A 23,915-nucleotide genomic window follows, 5' to 3' on the forward strand; every position below is an offset into this window, starting at 1 on the left:
GATACAGGCCAGTGTAACGGTTGGTAAGTGTGACACTCTGCAGCTTCAGCACATGAGAAAATGAAAAGTGTAGCAGTAAAAAAGGAAGTTGCGATATACACCCTAAGTACCACATATGAAAACAAAATGCTTTAATAATCGTCTGCATAATAAAAACTTGTATTTTACCTTTTACTGGACACAAACCCCCGCCCTTTTCATCAGTTCATTAAGGGGAGACTTGTCATTTGACAGCATTGAAGAAACCAGTTACATAAATTATACTTTGCCAGATGCACTTTTTAAAAATTGCATTTATGGAAGAGAGTAATAAGACCCAGAACTACCAGTGCTGGTGCCCACCAAACATAATTATTCTATGAGGTTCTCAGTATCCAAACAGAAATAAAGTTATGATTTAGCAAATTATATAAATGTAAAAACAATAAAATTATAAAATTAAATTATTGCTGTTCATAAAATCAGCACACCTTGAATTGTCTACTGTAACCATGACCTTAGAGTTGAGTATTAGCAGGTATATTCTAGTCATTATTAAACTTCTGTTAAAATTATGAATCACTGCTGCCGAAGTAACTTTGCAAAGCCTTGGATCATGATCACACCTGGGTTCATCTGTCCAGCAGCTGGAGCAGAGACTCACCTGCAGAGGGTGTGGAAGAAACAGCAGGGGGAGTTGGAGAGGTGAAGCCATCAGCAAGGGGCTGAGCTCCTGCAGCAGCAGCAGCATCTGGGGCAGCGGAGGAAGGGGCAGGAGGAGCAGGAGGAGTGGGGGCAGGAGCAGAGGTAGCAGGAAGGGGAGAAGTGCCAGCTGAGCCAGCAGGGGCTAAGTGAAGAGAGGAGGAAGAGGTGGAGTTAATAAGGAGATATGTTAGCAAGGATTAGAGAAAGCCTCTGACTATTCAGTGTTAGCTACTTATTAGCTGCACAGTATTTCAGAATGCACGAGATGAAAAAACAATGGAGCTGTTAAAGGCTCATTCCTGTGTAGATGGTAAATGAGGGTCAAGCAAATCCACTTCTTTCCAGGTCTGAAGGGAACACAACCCAGAACTTTTCAGTGAAAGCCATTCCTTTTGAAAGATGTCTTTGCATTGTGTTATTTATGCTCCAATCTCTAACATGGCTGTCTTTAGCTTTTGTATTAATTAGAAGATATAAAGAAGAAACCAAAAAAATTCCAGCTCTTTGTTTCAGAAGCATGTATTTCACTGCAAGCCAACTACAGGGCTCTTCTTCACTGAAAAGGCTGAGCAAAGGAAAAAGAAGTACTAAAACACCTCCTACTTCTGGAAAGTCTGAGGCCATTGCATTGAGCAAGTATCTCTGACAATTCAGGCTTGCATTGATTTACTCAAGATTTACTGTGCCTGCCTCTCATTCAAATTTTCTAAAAACATGCTTCTATGTATCTGCAAAAACAGCCAATGAAAAAATATTTATTTGCTTAAAGGGACAAGGGAGAAGTGTCCCTCAGCCCACTGAAAAAGGTGCTGTGACCTACCATGTCACATGCAGGCAGCCAGGCAAAAAATTCTGACAAACTAATATATGAACATTACAGCACATCCGACACTCTCAGAGAAGACACTACTTGATTCAAACTCATACTATCAATGGCAATGAACTCTGGGCTTCCCCCTTAGAGTTTAGGAAACTGCAAATGCTCAAGGTTAACAGTGAGGCACAAAGGAAAATGAGGTTTCCATTTACCTGGATAGACACTAGGAGGAGATGGTGTGGGAACAGCAATGGGAACACCTACACTTCCACTTCCACTGTTCTCTCGACTGCTGCTCCGACTGCTTGGGTGGCTTCCTCCACTACTGCCACTGCTGCTGTAAGAAATCAAAGGAACCAGGGCATGAATATGCTGCTGTTCATGCTGAAACGTAAGATCCCCCACAGAGCATCTTATGAAATCAGGGAAGTAACAGGGAACAAGAGAAAAGAAACAAGGATGATGTAAACCTATACAGAGCTGGGCTTTCCTGAAACTCTCCACTTTAACTACAACACAAGAGGGGTTTTTTCAGTAAGCTAGCCTTAGTGAACTTGCCCAAAAATGAAACTTCCAGAACCTTGTTCAAAGCACACCATTCCAGGGTTGTTAAGCCCCAACAGAGCAAATACAGACTTGTTTCTTGTACCTTAAAAACTTAGAGAGTGCTTAGACTGTGATTCATATGCTTTCATATGAGACTACTAAAGCCTAAACGTTGTAAGATGGTAAAATTCAGATTTCTTATCTTTTAAGTCCACTTGTTTAGCCATCCTCAAGTACTTACTATGTTTAAAAAGGAAAGATTTCAAGGAAAGTATTTAGAGCTATCATATCATGAAACTAACTGTCCTAGAGAAAAAGCTAGTCTTCTGCAGAGCCTCCGGTAAGGCAGTCGAGCTTTACTCTGTGTTTGCAGTTACCAAAAGCCCCAAAACACTATGCTACAATTTCAGCTGTTCAACCTATGAACACTGAAGACTGTTCAAAAATGTCAAGTATAAGCACCTAAGCAGCCTTTCAACATGTAGAAGGCAAGTTCTGTAGGAAGCCTTCCCCCAGTTTGGTAACCATTTAGTAAAACAGCATCACGATCTACCTCCTTGAAAGACTTCACAATCTTAGTAATGCATTAAGTACTCTTAGTGACAGCACTACAACTGAGGTGAACAGGGGATGAATGTCAACACGACTCCCCGTTGTGTTTCATTAGCGCCATTCCCCTCAGGCCAGAGAGGCCGGCAGTGCCCAGGAGGAAGGGGCGCTTCCCAGCACCGGGAGGCGCAGCGGCCGGGCGGTCGGGCACGGCGGCGGTGCCCCGGGCCGGGCGGTACCTGTAGGTGCGGTTGCGCTGGTTGACCGAGGCCGTTCTGACGGGGCTCTGCTGGGCCGGGGCCATGGTGCGCGTCGGGCTCGGCACGTAATCGTTGGGCACCACCGGGGGCCGCACGGGCTCCAGCGTGCGGTACGGGGAGTGCCGCCTGCACGGCAAAGCACACCCACAGCAGTCAGGGGGACGCACACACAACAGGGACTCCTCACGCTTTGAAAGACAGCTGCATACTCATCAGCAGTGGGAGCTTAAAAACGGGCTTTTCCTATAAATTTGCAGTACTTATTTTATAGGATGAGGGGTGGAAAAGAAACAATTAAGGATGTTCTTCAGGTACTTCAGTCTTCCCATCAGTAAACGCTGTGCTGCACATCCCATTCTTGTTTTAAAGGTAAGCCATTATCTTGCATTAAAATAAAGCACCTTGTTCTCTATGTATATACATAATCACACACCGGCAAGCAGCATTCATCCCACTTACAACGCATTTTCCTAAGGTCAAAATCAGGTTCATAACCTTTGCATGAAAGTCCTTTCATCAAGCACAGCACAAATAATTAATGACCAGTGCCACATACTCATTTTTCAGTTGTTTAGCACCACCTGCGAAAGCCACAGCTAATGACATTTTACTCTAAAGTATGTAACTAAGTGCTGTGCACTGAGAAAAATTCCTGTTGGGAAGGGCTGATGATGCCCACTGTCTTCTGGCAGTAGCACACTAACAATACAAAGACATGGGCAGTATTAAGAGGATGCAAATGTAACACCTCTTGGCCTTTGTGAATGGTTAAAATAAAACCACGAAACCTCTCCCACTACAGAAAAAGAATCTTCCCTCTTTTCCCCTCTGTTCACCCACTCAACTGCACTTACCCAATAGTCCCTTTTCCTGACATCGGTGGACTTGGTGGCTTCTGGGTGGGTGGTGTTGTTCGAGGCAGCCCACCCATCTTCATATTCTGGGTGCTGACCTGCATGGAAGAACGGGGAGAAAAACGGCCTTCACTGAGCTCAGGGTCCAGGGGAGAGACACTGAGATGCCTTCAGCAATTAACTCTAAGTAGGGGAAGGTTTAAACAAACAAAAAAAATTGAGAGGCCATGCGTTTTATGTGCAATTTCCACTCTGCTAGAAGTCAAGAGTTGCGCTCAAAGGACTCTTTATTACATAGTTCTTAGAAATTGTACAGAAAAGTGAATTTGCCTTCAGGCTATCACATAGACATTTAAATCTCTGAGAATACAAACACTGTAACTAACTTGGCTGAACCTCCCAGTCATCTTTTGAGAAAAAGGCAGTTATTTCACATGGCACTACTGAATGGTAAATTGGCAAAAATATTTTTGAATACTGTTTAAAAATACTAAGGCTTATCTAATAGGCCACAATCTAATGTGATTTATACAGATATGGAGAAGTCAAAGTCATTCTTAAGTATGATCTGTTGGCGTTTTAATGTTTTCACAGCTTATAAAAACTTTTGAAGATATTTACTTTAAATACTAGTTAAATATATGTAAACAAACAGAGAAAGCTATTTTGAGAAAAACACAAAGGTGTGTTTTTCCCCCCCATTAAATCTGTAGCAATTTCATCTCTGAGAGTTAATAAACACATGGACAGGAAGAAAAACATTTAGCAGTGATGTGATATAACTGCAGTTGTCCACTTCCCCTCTGTCAGGTTAAAATACTAATGAAGTAAATTTGACATAAATAATTTACTCTAACTTCTTTCCATAACCCATCTGCATTCCCGACTGATTAATCTCGGAATTGTAAACAACTGTTACCAATGTGCATTTTGCCTCTATGTAGTCTGCCAGCCAAGCAGAATCCCCTCACTGCACACATCCTTACAGGAATCAGTACACGGTCTGCTTACAGAACAGCTCGCAGTTACGACTGCCTGAGCTACTGCTTAGGCACAGAGATACTCAGCAAACCTAAACAAGTGTGCTTACATCCCTCTCTCTCTTCTTCCTGTCATGCTCTATCTCACACAGTTTCTTCTTTCTAAAGCTGAGTCCCGGCTACCGCCCCCACCTCCCGCAGAAAAATGAAACAGCGATCAAGGCACTCAAGAGTATCCGCAAATATCATTGAAGGCAAATTACTCCTTCAAAATTTGAATCCTCTAACTCACTTAAAACCTTGGCAATGTTTAGATCTGTGAATTGATAAATATTGACAAGAGTGTAGAGAGTAATATGTTCAGTATTCTAATCCACCGAGACTTGATTCTCTGGCTCTAAATAATCCCAGTGCTATCCCATTTTTAATCTGCAGGGAGGAAAAGAAAATCCAAGCATTGGAAGGGGCATTTTGTCAGATTCCAAAACAGATGTTTGGATTCAGTTGTGCAAGTGTACTCCGTAATGCCAATTTTAGACAAAATTATTTTGCACGGCATTATAAAGTCCTTTAAGCCAACTCTAAGCAACAAGAAATCTAAAGTTAATTCAAGTGAGGGATGAGGTAAGCACTGAACTACAACTACTTGAAGGGAAAAGGGGAAGTGTAAAATGAAATACATTTTATTCTATACACGTAACATTTAAGAAATGGCAAAATCTGAATTTTTTTTTAAAGTTGCAGCACCCCCTGTATTTCCTCTTTCATTAAACATGCCTGTTTCACCCACCTATTTGAGTCTTCAAAAGAAACCCCCCAAAACAAACAAAATCCACCTTAATAAACGCTCACTGAATTGTCACTCGCTGTATTTCAAACAGCCCACTCAGCCTGTGCATTTGGATGTCTTTAGACGACAGACCAATCTGTGTGCTCCAGAATAGTCCATTTAGGGCTTTTAACTGGCTACACCATTGTTTCTGACCCGATGATGTAACCACTGGCTATCAATTGACAGTTAATATAAAATTCCACATATTTGATACAAATAATGTTATTCTTTTAAATACAGTGACTGCAAGAACAAAAATTAACTTCTAGGCATGCCCAGGGCTACGGCTACAGGAAAAGTCAGGATGGCTGAGGTGAAGAATGCTGGAACATCACACCAGGTACAGCCAGAAGTGGAGGTAACACTCGCCTCACTAAAACACAACTCCAGTGGTGACTGCTTAGTATTTTCATTAACACTGCAAATATATAGATCCTTGTCAAAGAATAGGAAGAAAGCTTTAGAAAATGTGGCCAAACAAAAGATGATCCCTTTTTAGCCCAGGAACCTGGCAAAAACCATCCTTTAAAAAAACTAACCTGAAAGATGAGGAAATTCACTTACAGTAGGTTTAGTTTCAGGGTCTTGGAAAGGACTTTTCAACATTGAAATTGAAAAGTTCAGAGTGCAAGTAATTTAAATTTACAGGGTTGTCTTCAAATCTGACAGGACTGACAGCTTTAAAATCAGCTACTCTAAGTTAAACAACTCTGTGCAAACAACTTACCCTTTGATTTATTGCCAAATAATCACAGAAGAGAAATGAAAAATATAGAATTATTTCAACAGTTCTGATCAAAATGGACAGATCCTTGGAAATAAAAGCATGCAAGATGCTAAAAAAAAATCTAAAACTGCACCGAGACTAAAACACTGTAATATATACAGCTGTCTCCTTCTGTAATAATTTCTACTGGGGGGGGAAGGAAGGCCATTAATGCCCTCTCTCTTCCAGACTTTACTGTATTGCCTTTTCTATTCTGCACATACGGTTGTAAATACAGTTTCCATACACAAATCCTCACCCACACACATCCCTTTTACAAACATCTAAAACCTGAAACAACCACCAGAACTCAAGGTCACATTTGCATCTGCTGTCAAGTTTTAAAAATCCTTTTTCTGAAGAAGCTGGTATTTGCCAGAAGCTGCTCTGTTTCAGACATCATCTCCCCTGGTTCTGCACAGCTGGAACTACCCAGATACAGCTGATTTAATGAGAGGGTGAAAGCAGAGGAATGCATCTGTCTGATGGGGGTTTGTCTGACTGCAGGACCCCACAGGGCTGGGGCTGATTTCTAGTTTAAATCTTGCAAATCATTTTAAGAAAATGCATAGCAAAAGACAGCCTGCAACCAGAAAGACAAAGGAGTATCTATCTCTGCCTTTGCTCACAACTGCACAGTTAACCAGCCAACCACTGTGTTTAGAACAGGAAAAAAGTAAGAGACGTAGTAGTGACTTGGGCACAAAGCTCAGGAAAACACCACAGCTGACTGATGTAAAAGCAGGAAGACGAGCCTGTAAACAGACAAACAGGACACAGGGTCTGAGCCGAATGCATGCAGGGATTTTTTAAATAATTTTTTTTTCTCTTTCACAGAAGAAAAAAAAAAAAAAAAAAGCAAAAAAATATTACCATGAGAAGTTGTGGAACACCAAATAATTCTAATGAGATCTTAAGTTTTTTTTTAACTGGATACCTTGCAGAAGATTTTTATAGACAAATTAGCAAGCACATGCACCACAGAAAAATATCTTCCATCAAAGCTGTAACTTTGTTAGCACTGGAGCTGGAATTGGAAGTTTTGCTGACGAAGAAACTACAAGAACTACTTCAAAAGCAGATCCTTGGTAAGACATCCTAGAAAATGCTCTGGGATCCAGCCCCACAGTAACAGCTGTAAAATGAACTGTAAAGACATGGATCCCTAGGGACCATTCTATTTCAAGAGGGTACAATAGTATTTCATCCAATATTTTCTTTCATTGAGCTACAGTTTTAGAAAGGTATCATCTGATGACTTCAAGACACAATACAGCACTGACTAGAGTACTCAGAAAAAATATCCTCTTAAGTTTAATTTTTTTAAAAATTAAGACTTAATTGGCCAATTTCTATTTTTGGCCACTAGTTTTTCATAGATTCCAGTGATTAAAACACCATCTTATGGTCCTACCTATGACCAAGTTTCCTTCATAGTTACATTTTTATCAGCATTTAACATACTGAGTTTCTTCAGCACTCCACTGTATAAGGAATTTGTACTGAAAAAAATTGGCTAAAACTGAAAAATTCTGCCATTCATTCTATTTAATTCTCGGGAACATTTTCACAAGCAAAAAAAATAAATTTCACTGAACAGGAAGTGCAGAAATACATAGATGGGTAAGGCATGAGAGCTGGTCTAGAGACTGCAAAAACTATTTGCATCAATGTCCTGTATTTATACAGACCTGAGGCACTTACCTGCAACAAAGCAAGCAAGGTGGGCTTTTTGGGGGGGTTGGTTATTTTTGCTTGGTTGGTTGTTTTTTTCCCCCCAAAATCCTGAATACCAGATACTCAACACAATCAAACCTTAGGAGGAGTTACTTCTAAAGCTGGACACAGCCAGAAATTTTTAAGTGGTGCTTTACATTCACACTGTATTTTTTAGAACTTTCAGGATGTCAAACGAGTCATTTTTTTGCTCAACACCTAGTAAGAAAAATTGTCCCATCAGTGATGTTTCACAGATGATATTCAGAAACTTCAGACAGTTCCTCGACCTTCTTGAGCAATTTTATGTCCAATTACGGGAAAAAACAACTCAAGGCTGAATAAAACCTCCCTTCCCATGCCTTGCTTCATCTTGTTAACGCTACAGAGATGATGAATATATTTTTGGCCCATCATCTGCTACCTCAAAGTAAATTTCTTTTCAGGCTATGCTCAGCCACTCAAATACTTACTGTGCATGTCTCATCAAACCATTTGCTTGTCAGCTCATTAACCAGTTTATATGGAAGTGAAATGTGTAAATTTCAGCCCTGTTCTGGCAAATGACCACAAGCAGAAGCTTCAGCAAGTGAGCTTACTTGTTTTTACCACATCCACCCCTGTAAAGTAATTGAAGAACCAAATCTGGTGAATACAAAAAGGCTTAAACAATGTCATTTTCAGTTGATTTTCCTCTGCCTCATAACTGAAATTTTCTTCAAAATCTGGTTAAAATTTAAGTTAATCAGACACAAATCCAAGGCTCCAGTCAGTCAGTTTGGTATTATAGCTGTTAGGTAAGGCTAAGGGGTTTTTGCAGTCATGGAAAAAAAAAATGCAGGCTAAACACTCCATATCCAATCACTTTTAAGTGAAGCAAAATAACCGTTCACACAGAACTGGGGTTACTAACTGCTTTTCAGTCTTCTTTCAGCCTGCTGCACAGTGACTACAGTGAGACAAAGAGGAACTCGGGTCTACTGAGAGATGCTGCGCTGCTTTTTGCCTTTTTTCTTTTCTCTTTTAAACCCTCATGTTTTGCCAATGAGAAGCTGACTGACATGTTTGATTCCTCAAATCAAATTTCTAATTGGGTTCACTCTAGTAAATAAAGAAATGGTATTATAACAAATGTTTTCATTCCAAACCTATAAAGGTATTTACTCCGAAAAGCTGTAGAAACTTATTGCCACTGCAGATAATGCTCAGATATGTCAGTTCACATATAATCTATAATTACACAATTTTAAAACTTTTCTTGGGATAGTCATTACTTGTCTATGAACTGCAACTGCAGAGAGCAACAAAGAAAATTGAGTTCACAAATTGTTTTTTAAGAACACCGAGAAAACCATCATCCAATATTAAGTGTGTCCAGAATAAGACATATTCAACATCTAAAGTATCCGTTTTATGTAAACAGTAAAAAACCAGGGAGATCTATTTTTCCATTCTCAAATTAGAAGCATGTAAACACTAAGTAAGTTGAAATACTGTACACCTCACACACCTTTGTAAAAATAAATTTCAAATGACATGTGAGAATTCTCTCATAAATTAAGTTTTCCAGTGTTATCAGAGATGCTACATACACTAAATACCTGACTGAAAGTACCATCTGTCCAATTTCAAGAGGGACATCATGGAGATATCTACAGAAATATTTGGTTTTATGGGCAATCTCAGGATTTTGCAGGATTTTCTTTTAGCTTTTTCCAAGCACAGAAAATATTTAAAAGTATTTCACTTGGAACTTCCTTTAATTAATATACTCATTCTACATATTGGCATTCTGTGTTCTAAAATACAGCTCTCTCGTTACAATGGTGGCACCTGCTATCAAAAAACTTCCAGTCCCTCTTTCCCCAAACCAGCTGCACTTCAGGAGGAGGAAGAGATCGTCATACTCCATAAAGGCTGTGACCTATCTATTAATTAATGTACTATGAACTCCACCATAATATCATGTAACTCAGTTTAACCGCTTGTCTAATTGATTTGATGCTTTTTATTGCTGCTCCTGCAGCCACTAAGACTACTAACATTTAAAGAATTTGACATACTTCAGCCTGAGTTCTATGATGCACTATTCATTTAATATTCAACCAAATAAATCCCATATCTTGTTGTTCAACACTTATTAAGTATTTTACACAATTAGGAAATTTCTGGAAGTTTCCACAGATGAGTGCCTCTGAGTATTTAAGCACTGCTCTCAGTTTCTGAAAAAATTAAGAATACTGCAACTTTAAAAAATAATATACAGATTTGAATTTGTTATACATCTTTGGAGCCCATTATCTGAGCAATCTCACACTGAAACATGAATCCCAATCAAACCGTAACTTACACCGTATATAGGATAAAAAGAATATTACACAGGGGGAGGCTCATATTCAGCTGCTATCTAGTCTGTGTATACTTTTGTCTACACAAGGCTAGCACAACATCCCTCCCTCATAAATGACCTGCTACATATGCTGAGGGCAGCTAACATTTTACCACCAAGCTTTTAAAATTAACTGTGTTAACTTCCTTTCATATACACATCAATTTATATCACAAAATGCTTATCCACAATGAGTTACTCAACAGAAGGTCTGCGACACAGAAGGGAGAGCGCGTGTTCTAAACAATCAGTGCCATTGATGTCAATCATCTCCCCGTGTGTAATAATCTCAGAAGAAGAATGGAAATCCAGCCCTGGGGTTTCTTACCTTAAATCTAAGCAACCACTTAATGCATAAATGGAGCAAATAAAAGAGGTAAGGAAAAAAAGCATTGAAAGGTTAGTTGGAACTTCAGGATATGAAGAGAAAGGAAAAAGAAAGAAAAAAGTTAAGCATTCAGCATTAACAAAATAATGTATCAGTAGATCATAGAAAGAGTGGTTAAAGCAGAATGTCATGAACAAAAGATCTTCAAGCTGAAACTTTTAATATACATTGACCACAAAGCCTTTAAATTATTACTTTAAAGTTAACATTCAAATGCTCGTACACTGTTTACTCAAGTTATTACAGTGCTAACAAAAAGGCAACTTCTTTCAAAATGTATCATGAGATCTAGATGGATTAACTTCAGAGATTAATTTATTTGAGCTGTCGAAAGACTAGCCTTATCAATGAGCCTGAGCTCATTTAAATTGTTCACATGCACTAGCACATTTACAAGTAGCTGAAATGGAAGCTTCTAACATACTAAGCTAATCTATGTTTTTTTCTAGAGAATGCTGTTAGTTAACTTGATGCCATGAGATCTCCCTTGAACAAAGATCAAGAGCAAATGATTACGTCTTGTAAGGAGTACAGCACTCTTTATGGACACTACCACATATCCACATTTCCTAAAGTATAAATTAGGACATCAACCAACAGCAAAATCTTACTTTAAAGCCTAAGTGCTAGCTTTTTGACACTAAGTTCTGCATCTTACTGGCACAATATCATACATCTTCTTTCTCCATAATAATTTCTTTTTAAAATTACTTGTCTTTCCCTTTGAATGATCTGGTTTTAGTTCAATTCATTTAAATGCATCATTAAATTTGTTACACTTTCTGCAGCACCGAACAGTAAATAGTCAGGTAAATATTTAAATATTCAAGTAAATAACTATTTAAATATTTGGATAAGTAGTAGAGCATCCAGAGTGACTGATTTTTTCCATCAGTTTAGAAAAGACCCTGCTCTACTAAAAAGAAACACAATCTGATTTACTAGAAAATCTCCTGTCTTTGAGTTTAAAGTTCTGTGGATCAATTAACCAATATGGTCTCTGCCTCATACAGCTACACTGGGAAACCAGGTATCCCTGTACTGGCCACAGTGGCCAGTTACACTGCAAGGTCCACCTGCAGAGACCTTGGCAGCACTGCCTGATAACTACTTTAATACACACCTCTCTGAAGGGAGCACTTATTTTTTCCCCCATTCTCTTGACTAAAGAACTCTTTGGCGGGAACAATAGGTTGGAAGACTTTGTAACTTGGGAAACATTTGAAAAAAATTGAAAGCGAGTCTCTGTCACACAAAAGGTTCTTCAGATTTTTGCAGCATTGTAGCTGCAGGGAGAGAAGATGAGGAGGGACTGCTGGAATGATACAGAGGCACTTGAATTCTCTCACATCTATTGAGAAACCATACTGTAAAGCAACCCTTCTGAACATCATCTCCACTACGCTTCAAATTTCTGAATGGAAGGAATAAGATGCTTAAGGGCCTTTACCACTTCTCTCAGCACGGCATACTGAATTTCTCAGCAAAGAATCCTCCCTTTTATTCCAGTATTATTCTGTACAGCTTGCCTCTTTTTCAGGGATTGAAATTAATGTCTGCTGCATCCACATTCTGCCTGACCTGAAAACAGGTAATTCTGGGTCCAAGTACTGGAGCAGAAGCCCTTCAGCAGAAAAAGGACAAAGAATGCAGACTGAGGAATCCTGATGCTAACTGGAACTTTAACGCTGTTTGTGCAACAACTCCTTCTGAATATCCACTAGAATGGAAAAGTATCCCTGCTCAAACAATAAAGAGCTATATATAGGCAAATTTAAAGCTTCTACCTATTTGAATTTTCTCTCTCTGTTCTACAGCCAGAGTTCTAATGAACTAATTTATAGTTATTCAAGCAGAACAAAAACAGGTTCATAAGCACAACTGGCCACCTTTTCCCCATCCACAAGAGCTATTCTTTCTTCTGTCCTAAACCCAGGATTAACCTGATTAGAACACATTTACAATCTTAAGGATAGCGTGACTTCAAGTTCTCCGATATTGTTTCACAAGTGCACAATACTTCATTTTCCAGATAAGCATAGTGCATGGTAAATATAATTTAAGTCTAAAACAAATGGATGTAAAACACACTCGAGTCATCATCCGTTCGATGAACTATATTCTTTCAGAAGAACATAATTCACTGCATCTTACTGTGACTATGCTACATTGAGGTAAGTGGGATACCAACTATAATGATTTAGAGCCAGAGCTAAATAACATTGTGCTGCAGAGCAATTAAAACCTATTCTTTAATGAGTTCTAAAATGATCTCCCTAAAACAAAAATGATGATTAAAATATTAGCAACAGCAATCCTACAGGTTAATATGCTCCATCCATATCCACAAGGAGATCTGCTGACCTGCATAAAGTAAAAAATCGGTAGCAGATTTTAACACACAACTGGTAATAATTTTCTGGTCAAAGCTGTAGTTTTTGAAGTTGGGTATGCTTTTTTGTTTGTCCTTTTTAAAATCTTCAGAGGTTGATTCTTTGGGTAAGAAATGGGGGGAAAGAAGCTTTCCATTAACAAACAGGATGTTGAAAAGACCTTAAGTAAAATTGCTTGGGAAAGATATTTAAATCAAACAGCTCAGAATTTGAATTTTAGAAGTTAGATTGAACAAGCTATTGCCATTTAAATGGTCATCCAAGCAGACAAATCAAACGGGACAACAGAAATAACCTAATCCAGTTACAAGTCAAGCAAAAGAAATTCTGGTATACTCTGACTGGAAGAAGCATCTTACCTTACTGCTACTTAGCAGGTTCACAGATTTGTTAGTCTGCCTTGTAAAAATGACATCACTTTGTGTTATTTACCTTTCCTTTCCTGGAACTTTAATACTGTCAGCGTTCTCATTTCTGTACTTGTTTTCCTGGCAGCACAAGTTAACAATGAACTCACACATGCTAAGACTGTGTTTATATTCAGGATGTGCTTTTAAAAAGGCATATCTAACCTCGCACATGATATTACTGCTGCTGTGTACATCTAACACCCACCAGTTGTGTCTCAGTCTGATCTCTGCCCTGAAATTCCTTCTTTTTTCCTAATCTTGAAAGGGAAAACCATCTGGCTTTAACCTTGGCAGTAATATTCCCATCCCAAAACCCCACATGGCACAAAGGTTGTGGAGCACTCCCTTTAACAAAGGATGTCACTGGGTTTGTGCATAACTGACCCTGGCAGAAAGAAGAAAAGGGAGCCCATAACACTTCTCATGCAGACCCTTCCTTCGCATGAGCATCAAAGTAAACCAGCAGCAATTACAGCTGGATCACACTCTGTGGTGCTAATTCAGGCAGAAAAATGATGGTCATTAGCCCTTCAGTCCCCATGTATATCCCTGGCAACTGACCCAAACAATAATAGCAGCATCACACAAGCTGATATTCAGAATCAGTTTAAAAGGTGAAACTCACAGTCCCAATCAGAAATCAGATTCAGTGAGTTTTCAACATTTAGAAACACTGGGGCAAGAGAAGGGGAAGGCACAACTGGAAATCGGACAGGACTCCTCTCTTGTTTATAGACACATTGTCCAGGCAAGGAGAAACTGGTATAGTACCATGAAAAGCATCAGGTTATTCTGAAAATATACAAAGACAATGAATTTGCAGTTTGGCTGTTTTAACAATATCACCTACCTTCACTCCATGTCCAATATCATCTAGAATTGTATAATCAATAGGTTTCCTGATGTAGCGAACTGGTCGCTCCAAGTTAGCTGGTGCAATGATTTTGTGAGTTCTTGAGGTGTTTTTGTTTGTAGTCAAGATACCAATTTCTCTTCTAGCAACTTTCTCTTTGTGAATGTCCACCGTCTACAAAAGACGCAGTGTATTTACTAACAGTGGTATGCATTGGAATACAGAGTCAGTATTAAAAAGAAATTAAATCAGTTGTAATGTTTCAAAGATCTCTACACTGTACTAAACATATCACTACATATACTTGATTACATCATCTTTTGTCAACTTACTGCTGAATTTGCCACCTCTAAAGCCACACTAATAGCTGGGGGTTCTTTGGGTTTTTGTTACCCTCGTTCTTTCAGTTTCACAAAATTCCTTCTTCTTTCCATTCTTAGTAGTTTGTATCAATTTACTGACACAGTTTTGTAAGATTCCTTCACGTTTTTATTTTACAACTCCTCTCTAAGCTTGTCTTTGACATAGGCTCCAACTAGATGTAGTGTAAGGATGCCTTCCCAAACCTTAATTTTAAGACCCGAAAAACAACCATAAGCAGTATGTTACACTGTAAAAGTTTGTTAAATTAGGACTGGTAATCCTATGATGGAATAAAATTTCACTTAGTCAAATCAAAAAAAGTATTTTGGTCATTACAACTCACTCAGCACAAAGCAATGATTAGATTTTAGAATGTGTTCCATACTGATTTATCCACAATAAGCCCACTGCCTTCCCTTTGGATGCCTAGAGCCAGCACTGGAAATCCCTCCCTTTATATACAAAAATCAGTACCACAGGAGAATCTTTGGTGTAAGACAAAGTCCTGCTGAAAATTCATTGCCTAAAAATACATACATGAATCTTGTTAGGTAACCAGAGTAAGAAAATCCTACCAAAAAGTCCACTTATCTATTCCAGGAAAACAATCTCTTAAATCATGGGCCATGGAGTTCCTTGCCTTATTTAAACCAAAAATAATTGCTTGTTCACAGAACCGCTTTCAATATAGGAAATTTGCTAAACAGTGAACAAACGTTTTAGCTACAGGATAAATAACAGAAGTAAAAACAGCCAGAACCTCCACCAAAAGGATTTCTAAACACTCACAGATTTCTTGTTCCCACTTCAGTGATCGTTAATGGCACCAGAAACACCTTTCACAGTTTTGAACCAGGCTTTGTAGTGACTGGGGGACAGGTACAAATGAGAACTCATTTTCGTAACACGTTTTTGTCTATTTTATCTTTCTGTGGGCAGGCACTGGGGCAGTGGGGTTGGCTGCACTAATTTCTACACTGCTCTTTGTGCTACTGACAGCAAAACAAGCTAATGGAACATCTGCTACCTTGAACAACCATCGCATCCTTGAAAATTACAAAAAGAATTTTAGAAACCCCAACCTACTACTAAGAACTTGTACCAAACTACTGGCCCAAACTACTTCCAAGAAGTTCTTCCTTCGCATTATTTCCACAAATACCTGGGGCATTATATGTGGGCTTACAGTATTATCATCAAGATTGCCTAGTATTTCCCAGCAACATATTTTCAAGATTTTGTAACTTTGCTAAAATTAAGCACTGGCTACAGCTTTGTCATGTACATTCTACCACCTGTAGTTCCACCTGCCTAGAACTCTAAGGTTTCCACTATTGGTGCTTAGCTATTTCTTAAAATAAAGCTACAGAAAAGTAGATTTTAAGGTCAAAATGTATTGGCAAATCTCTCTTTGGAAAGCTCGAGTTTGTCGAGCAGTGATTTGAAATTCAACAGGGGTAGTTAAACTATCTGGGACAACTGCACAAAAACCCACCCAGATTTGGCCAATATATAAATTCTGCAGAAATTCACAATTCACACTAGAGTAACAGAAACACACATTTCTGCAACTACTTAACAACTAAACCACCCTCCAATGAATTTGCCAAGGTCATTTCTGAAGCTCCCTGAGGTGACCAGGACTATACACCAACCCCCAACACAGCAGTGCAGATCAGATCTTCACAGCTCCTACAGTGCTATATTTGTGGTACAAGCACAAGTGCAAACAGAGCACACCAACATTTTCCTGGCTGAAGTGCCTGAAGTACACCATTCTCCATCAGGGCAAGATGTAAGATTTCATTTTCCATCTCAGACTTTTATCCCTCCTCTGTGCTAGACCTTTGCTTTTGCAGCATAGGGAATACGAGGACACATTCTGGAGAAGATGGTCTCCAGACCCCTCATCTCACCAGTCAGAGGACACATATTGTCTTAAGCTGAAGATATGTGATGGCACCAACTTGGGAGGACAATTTCACGTTTGATATTACTGACAAACCCCATCTCTACTGCAGACTTTATCTGTGGTCTAGACATGTCACTGGAGAACTGCAGAGACATGACTCTTGTATGTTCTTTGTCACACAGGCCCCAGATACCATTTGATGGAATGTTAAAAAACTTTGGCTGCAACAGCAGCTGCACTTCAGGATGTACTGGAACATCAAAATCTTGTGCGTCTAAACCTGGTCCTTCAAAACCAGTTTCATGCCTTGGGTATTGCACTCAGAGGCTTAATTTCAATCCACAAATCAAAAAGGACATTATTAGTGCAGGGTTGGCAAGATGATTTCTCACTTTCTATTTCAAGTGCTAGAACTCTGCAACTTTGAAAATGTTCCTTCAGTACTTTCTTATGTAATTACCTTCTAATATAATGCAAGCACAGATATTTAACGCTCATGTTACTGTAGCAATGGTATCCTGGCACTGTGCAAAGCTGTTTCCATGAATGAAGAGTGGGTTTTCAATAGGAGCCATGAGTACAAGCAGCTTCCTTAAGAACTATGGTGATCATGAGGCATGACTACAGTAACAAACAACAAAGTGCACAAAACCTAATTAAAACCTGAAGCTCATCTGGTGGGATTTCTCTTGCATTATGATTCAGAACATCTCCTTAACTTGAATAGCTATGGAATGACTAAAAATATACAAACTGCACCTAATTCTGGTCCACACACCTAAAATGGTATTGAAAAGCATTATGCCGGCAGTTTTCCAAACATTTCATTTTCTTGTTTACTACACTATGGAAGTCATGAGATCCTAATACACCCATAAAATAGCACAAAGGAACACTGCAGTATTCCATTAGTAGAGGAGGTAATGAAGATTAACCTGCTACTGGAGAAAATGAAAACATTTATCCTCGACACACAGGTAATTATTACCTCCAGTACTAACATAAACCCCTTATCAAGGCAGGAGACTGCACCAAAATGTTTACTCATCAGTTTAGAAAGTTCTAATGAGAAGTTCTTGAGGTTAGAGCTGGACTAACAAAACACCTGCCTTGAAAACTCTGTTAGGAAAAGAAGATGGGATACACTGTGCCCTTCTAGAACTGTTTACGAGCAAGAAATTCTGGACGCCTGACAGCATTATTATGCTTTTAAAAACTTGTTTCACATAGCTCCATTAGCTTTGGCAAAAGCTTTTAACTGACAGTTTGTTAGAGATCAGGTTCATTATTATCATCTTTTCATGTGCTTTCCAAGATCCCTGCAATAGCCACAGGAGAGCATAAGGGGAAAAATAAGTATGAACCACTGCATTTTTTTCTATTTTCTGGCCATTTTGAAACATCAGGTTTTCATATTGAATTCAACAAAGCCAGTCTCAAGCTCCGCAAGTATTAAAACAAAAAAACCCATGAAATAATTTCTGGAAAAGTTAATACTACTTACAAGTTCACTTGAAAGTCACTGAACTTATGCATTCTGAGAAATATTCTCCTCTACCGGTAAACAAAATTTCTCAAAGTATTAAGTTAGCATTTAACTAAAGTTAGTTTTGGCTGGGACAGAAGTAATTTTCTTCGCAGTACGGGGCGATATTTTGGATTTGTGCTGTAAACAGAGCTGATAACTCCAGGATGTTTCAGTCCCTGCTGAGCAGTGACTGCAGAGTCAAGGCCTTTTCTGCTCCCCATCCCACCCAGCACTGGGCAGCCTGGGGTGCAGAAGGAGTTGGGAAGGGACACAGGCGGGACAGGCCCTGCTGACCCCGGGGACAACGCCCCAAACGGCCTCATGGGCAGCACCAGGCTGGGGGAGCCTGGCCCGGCACGGCTGCCTGAGCAATGCCTCCCTTTGCAGCCTTTCTTCTTGGGCTTTATTTCTCTCTTAATATTGATTTTCTATATTATTATTATCATCATCATCATTAAACTGTACATAACTCAACCCACAAGTTCTCTCACCTTTACCCTTCTGATTTTCTAGCCATAGCCTGGTAGGGGGGAGTGAGTGAGGAGCCATGTGGTGCTTAGTTGCCAGCTGGGGTTAAACCACATCAGCATGTTGAAAGCCAGAATTACAGTGAAATTTCAGAGGTAAGAGTCTCCAGAAGCTTTCATTTCTTCCTCTTCTCAAATCATTCTAATTTAAATTTATAAATTAACTGTCAGTCAATTTATAAACTGACAGTTATATGGGCTTTTATAAATGGGCTTTTAAAATTCAGTTTCAAAAATATTAGAAGAAAATGTTGCTTAAATATAGTATTGCTGGACTTTTATTAATCTTATTAATTTGATGCAATTCAAACTAATTGCAAATTACCTTGAAAACTGGATGATTACATTAAAATTAGTAACTGCCCAATTTTGACATGTTAGAAATGGACATTAATTTGTCTCAAGTTGCATGTAATTTATACACAAAAAAAGAGATCATAATGCAATAAAAATGCTGAAAAGCTACTTGTTGCATAAACAGGTAACATGCACGGTGCAAAACTGGCCTTGCACCACCATTTTTTAAAGTGTTTTGCTATTCTTGTGCCTTGCAAGAATAAGGGAACTGAGAAAGGTCGCAAACCATTACTGACTTTTCAGTGGAAAGTCCAAGAGAACTTCCCTGCAGAGACTGAGCAGCTCCCAGATGTTGCTAGAGCCCAGCTAAGCAGCATCTGCTCCCTGCAGAGAATCCAAGCCTGCAATCTATTCCACGCCTGTTCTCACAGCCAAGAGCATGGCAGTCAGCTCTGTACAACTACCCCATAACACAGTGCCACTGGAGAAAACTCATCACTACCACTCATCTTTGTGATAATGTGCTTGTTTATAGAATTAGCAGCAGAGTTTTAAAAATGACCTTGCTAAATAAGAGATTCTGTAACTAAACCTGAAAAAACATTTCTCAACATACAAATATTAAAACCTGAAAATCTGCCAGATTAACTTAAAAGTATTTGGACATTAGCAGCGTTTCACACTGGTTGCTAACTTGAAAGCTTCAAAATAATTTTTTTAACAAGTATAAATATTTGTACATATGATCTGTATTTAAGATTTAAATTCTTAGTCAAATATGAAACACTGTGTATCATCTAGCTCTGGACAAGGTTCAAGAAGGCAAGTAAGAATAGATTCATCAGCTTTCAGACCAAACCAAAGTAATTCTCATTTTTAAACCAATAGGATTTAATCACTTGCATAAAAATAGTTTCAATAGTAACAATTTCCTTATTCACAACCTATATATAATTTGAAAAAGCACAAATGATTATCAGCTTCCTTTTCAGCTCTTTGATTAGGCTGGCATTTAGAAGGAAACACAGAAAGGGATATAAATTGTGATTCCACCAATGAACAGAGAACCAGAGCATTTTATCTTACAAAGTTAATCAAACCTCTCCCAGTCTGAGCCACTCGTACAAAACAAGCGCTCTGGGAAAAGATTTCCTACCAAGTGCCAAATGATTCTGCTCCCTTCTTTGGAGAATATGTGGAATCCCAAATCAGAATTAAAAGCAGGATTCCATTCAGGTATCACAATTTGCATATAGTGTTTTCTAAACTTAAATACCCAGATCTACTGACCAAAGCATTAATGCAAAAATTACTTTACCATCTGTAATTACCAACCTGTTTCCTGTTCTATGTTACTGACTTCATTTCAAGTCAGGCTGACTGAAATCCTAATTTGGCAGTGAGGTATTACACCACAATTCATTTTCAGTCCTGTTAGAAAAAGCTCACTAAACTTTACAGCCAACATAAACACCAAGGAAACCTTCTGCAGATTAGGCTAATTTCAGGAGAAGTATCACCAAATTTCTTGAAAATAAATTATTTATTTACAGAGAAACTGTGCAAATTAATTTTTTGAAGAAAAATAAACATGACAATTAAGACAAATAACATTGGTATTATGTGAAGAAGCCATTTCCAAACACATGAATTCAATTTAATAAAGTTCCTTGGATCGATACACTTCCTGTATGTAATATCCAGATCTTAAATACTGTCTGCTCCGATATTATTTCTTCCATAAAGATTTGGGGAGCAGCCTACATACAGATGATGCAGGCTCAAAAAACCCCAAACAAAGCATGTAAAAAATCCCCCCCAAACAAACTAGACTTTCAATTTTACAGCAGTATTTTAAAAAAAGACCAGCACAGATTTTTTTGGTTGTTCAAGCTCAACCTATGAAATTTTGCAAATACATTTTCATTAAGTGTTGGGGTACTGCTAATTTAGTGCTCTATTTTAAATAACTAGCTGTATTGTATGAAGGTCAAAGACAATCTAACCTAGCTCTCAATCGGCATAAATGTCACCTTCTAAGGAGGAAAAAATTTAAAATGCTATGGCCCTTGCCACAAACGTTACTTTACAGAAGCTGTGTGACAAAATGAATTTTCCTCATTCTTGAAATGCCAAATATACTGTCTTTTGCATCACGCTCTCAAACCGCTGGAAGACGTGAGCTGGGACTAGCCTGTGAGGAAGCACATACACACACACAGCATATAGATACAGCACACAGGCATATACAGGGTAATTCATAACATTTTTTGGGGAAAAAAAATTAATTTACTTGTCCACGTAGTGATTAACATGGAGCATTTAGCAGAAGAAATCAAACTTCCAGCTTATTTTTGATGCAGATCCATGAGACAGCTGAGGCAACCTAATAGCATGGCACTATCAAAAGAAAAAAGCCTCCCCACCTCTTTCTTTGTACTTGCCCTGGGATTCCTCTGATCCAATCAGAGGCAATTCAGCCCACTAAGCCACCATAAAACTATTCACTTCTTTTGCTGGTTCAATTAGATCAAATCCATCTACTTATTTCCTACCTTACACAGCCCCTACTTTCAAATGTTTTTCTAAATCCCACAATATTCTTTATTTTAATTTACATTATCACGTGAAGATCAAGAAACCCTAGTAGCCAAAATGCACTGGTCAACTAAGACACAAAATATTCAGTAAACAGACACAAAACCCAGAAACTACCGTTTCATTGTTTTCAATTTCTCTTTTAATCCATCAGTGGCTGATAAATCTCCACTTTTATCTACTATTCATTCTCAGCCCATTCTGGCAGTCAAAATTCTCTCATCAATGTGGTGACTGAACCCCGGTTCCTGATTATAGTAGCTTAGTTTATTGCTGCTCAGAACAACTGCAAACAATGGCAGGAGGTCTGCAGCCATACACAAATTGAAGCATTAATTTTGGCTTTTGTTCATGTCACTGCAAAGTACATTTTATTAAGAAAAGCCAGGAGCAAACTATTTTTGTCATCTATGCTGTTGTCATAAGATGCCAGTATTACAGCAACAGAAAATGTAAAAAGATGATGAGTACTGTTTTCCACCATCCATTTCAGATTTCTTAACATAATACTCTCATTTTACCATTACCAATTCTTCTGTGCTTTTCACTTATGCAGAATGACCCCCTCTCCAAACAATAATCCGGCTGAGAATGCATTTAACCTGCTCTGGTATGTTAAATGCTTGTACTAACACTGGTATAGAACCACATGATGAGACCCAATCCCAGAATGAATATGAGAAGAAATGAGTCCTTCTGTTTGAAATTCTTCTCACTCACAAGCTGTCAGTCCAGAGTTTTACCTGCTACGTACTATCAAAGGCAAAAGACAAAAGTCTCACTTGTGAAATGTGGTTGATGGAAGATTCCATGCGCCGGAGCTGGGATGCCTGGATATCCAGCATCTGGAGAACATTGTTGGCCAAAGTGTTGATCAGATAGGCTACGCTTGCTAACGACTGCGTTGTGTAGGCTTTGGTTTCTTCCAGCGCTCGCTGCTTATCTGCTGACTGCAAAACAGAAAGAAAACGTTTATTCGGAATGAACTCTTTTTGCCTGTCTTTATAGACAATGAATTATACAAGTCAAACTAATTCAATTTAATTCCACAAAAGATACTACCTTTTTATTTTAAGAGTTTCTACGCTAAGAAGAATTAAGCTCCTTTTTTTCTTGAAATATATTTGAAGTTTCCCTGAAAAGAGTCCAACTTCTTATTCAGTATTTTAGCAATTTACTTGAAAAGCACTCTGAGACACCTATTATTTATTTCTCCTAGATTTCATACAATTTAGAACTGTTTCATTTTTCAAAACTTGGTACTTCATTTTTAACTCCTAACAACCTACAAAGAGCTGCCAATTCCTCATCTCTCCTAATCATTTAGACCTCCGTGTTGTCACAAATGGTCATTCACGGTGAATGAACTATAATTATTCCTGTAAGACGGTAGCTGAATACAATGTTAGAGGAATAATTTTTAAAAAGAGGAAGTCCATGTTTTCTTCTTAAACATGTTTTGTACTTTTTCACATGGTCAATACTTTCTTCTATGAAAAATTAACACAATCCATTTTCCTAGTAGTAGAGCACCTAGAAGTATTTAAGCTAATAATAGACAAGATTTCCATTAGAAATCTAAAAACATACATACATTTCAAACAGCATTAAAAATAATAAGCTAAGAATCTAATTGTTAGAGTTCTGTGTTTCTCCTTGAAAAACAGTTAATATCACTAAGATGTAATTTAGTACAAATAACACAGATTAAAGCACTGGCAAAACATACAACTAAGATGCTAAGAAACTTTGCAGTTTCCAAGACTTCAGGATACAGTGAACTTCATGTTTGGGTTATCTTTAGCCATCTCACAGGCTGATGGTGCTGTTTCTAAAGCAAAGGTTGATAAATGTTCTCTCCTTCCACCTGTCATTATAATGCTGTGTTTCATTATTTCCTTGGCTTTTTATATCATCCACAAAGGTTGGGTATCAAGATTCAAGAAACGTGCTGTTATTAAAGATGGAATTTAAAGTCATTCCATATCTTTCAGCACAAGCTGAATCTAACACCCATCATATTATATGTACTTTGAGAAACACAGAAAGTAAGTGTATCTGTATTTCAGGAAAACAACTCCTACAGCTCAATACGTTTCCCAAGACCTTGTAGTGAGATTCTTAAAAGAAGATTGCTAGCTTTCATGGGAAAAAAAAAACCTCACACATGTAAACACAGGCACAAGACTTCAATTAAATGCTCACATGAGAGATACTCAATACTTTTTCTTTCCTGGTAACTACCTGTGTCCA

The 23,915-nt window shown here is 38.4% G+C and overlaps 1 protein-coding gene across 24 annotated transcripts in view; it reads right to left on the minus strand.

Annotated features, from left to right (window-relative positions):
* Window positions 1-23,915, minus strand: part of ABI2 (abl interactor 2) — a 66,338-nt gene that overhangs the window by 16,529 nt on the left and 25,894 nt on the right. For 2 of the 24 annotated variants that reach the window (XM_066189760.1, XM_066189757.1), the window contains exons 2-8: window positions 22,445-22,612; window positions 14,435-14,611; window positions 10,722-10,739; window positions 3,711-3,808; window positions 2,836-2,982; window positions 1,714-1,835; window positions 644-826 (exon numbers count right to left, since the gene is read on the minus strand). In XM_066189760.1, the coding sequence (XP_066045857.1) occupies window positions 644-826; window positions 1,714-1,835; window positions 2,836-2,982; window positions 3,711-3,808; window positions 10,722-10,739; window positions 14,435-14,611; window positions 22,445-22,612 (913 nt within the window). Of the gene's footprint in view, window positions 1-643; window positions 827-1,713; window positions 1,839-2,835; window positions 2,983-3,710; window positions 3,809-10,721; window positions 10,740-14,434; window positions 14,612-22,444; window positions 22,613-23,915 lie in introns of all 24 variants that reach the window. The other 22 variants (XM_066189756.1, XM_066189759.1, XM_066189770.1 and 19 more) reach the window with 14 other exon arrangements.

Source organism: Chamaea fasciata, unplaced genomic scaffold, assembly GCF_029207755.1.
Source record: "Chamaea fasciata isolate MVZ Bird 193981 ecotype frontalis unplaced genomic scaffold, bChaFas1.0.hap1 SCAF_8, whole genome shotgun sequence".
In the NCBI taxonomy this organism is placed as follows: Eukaryota; Metazoa; Chordata; class Aves; order Passeriformes; family Sylviidae; genus Chamaea; species Chamaea fasciata.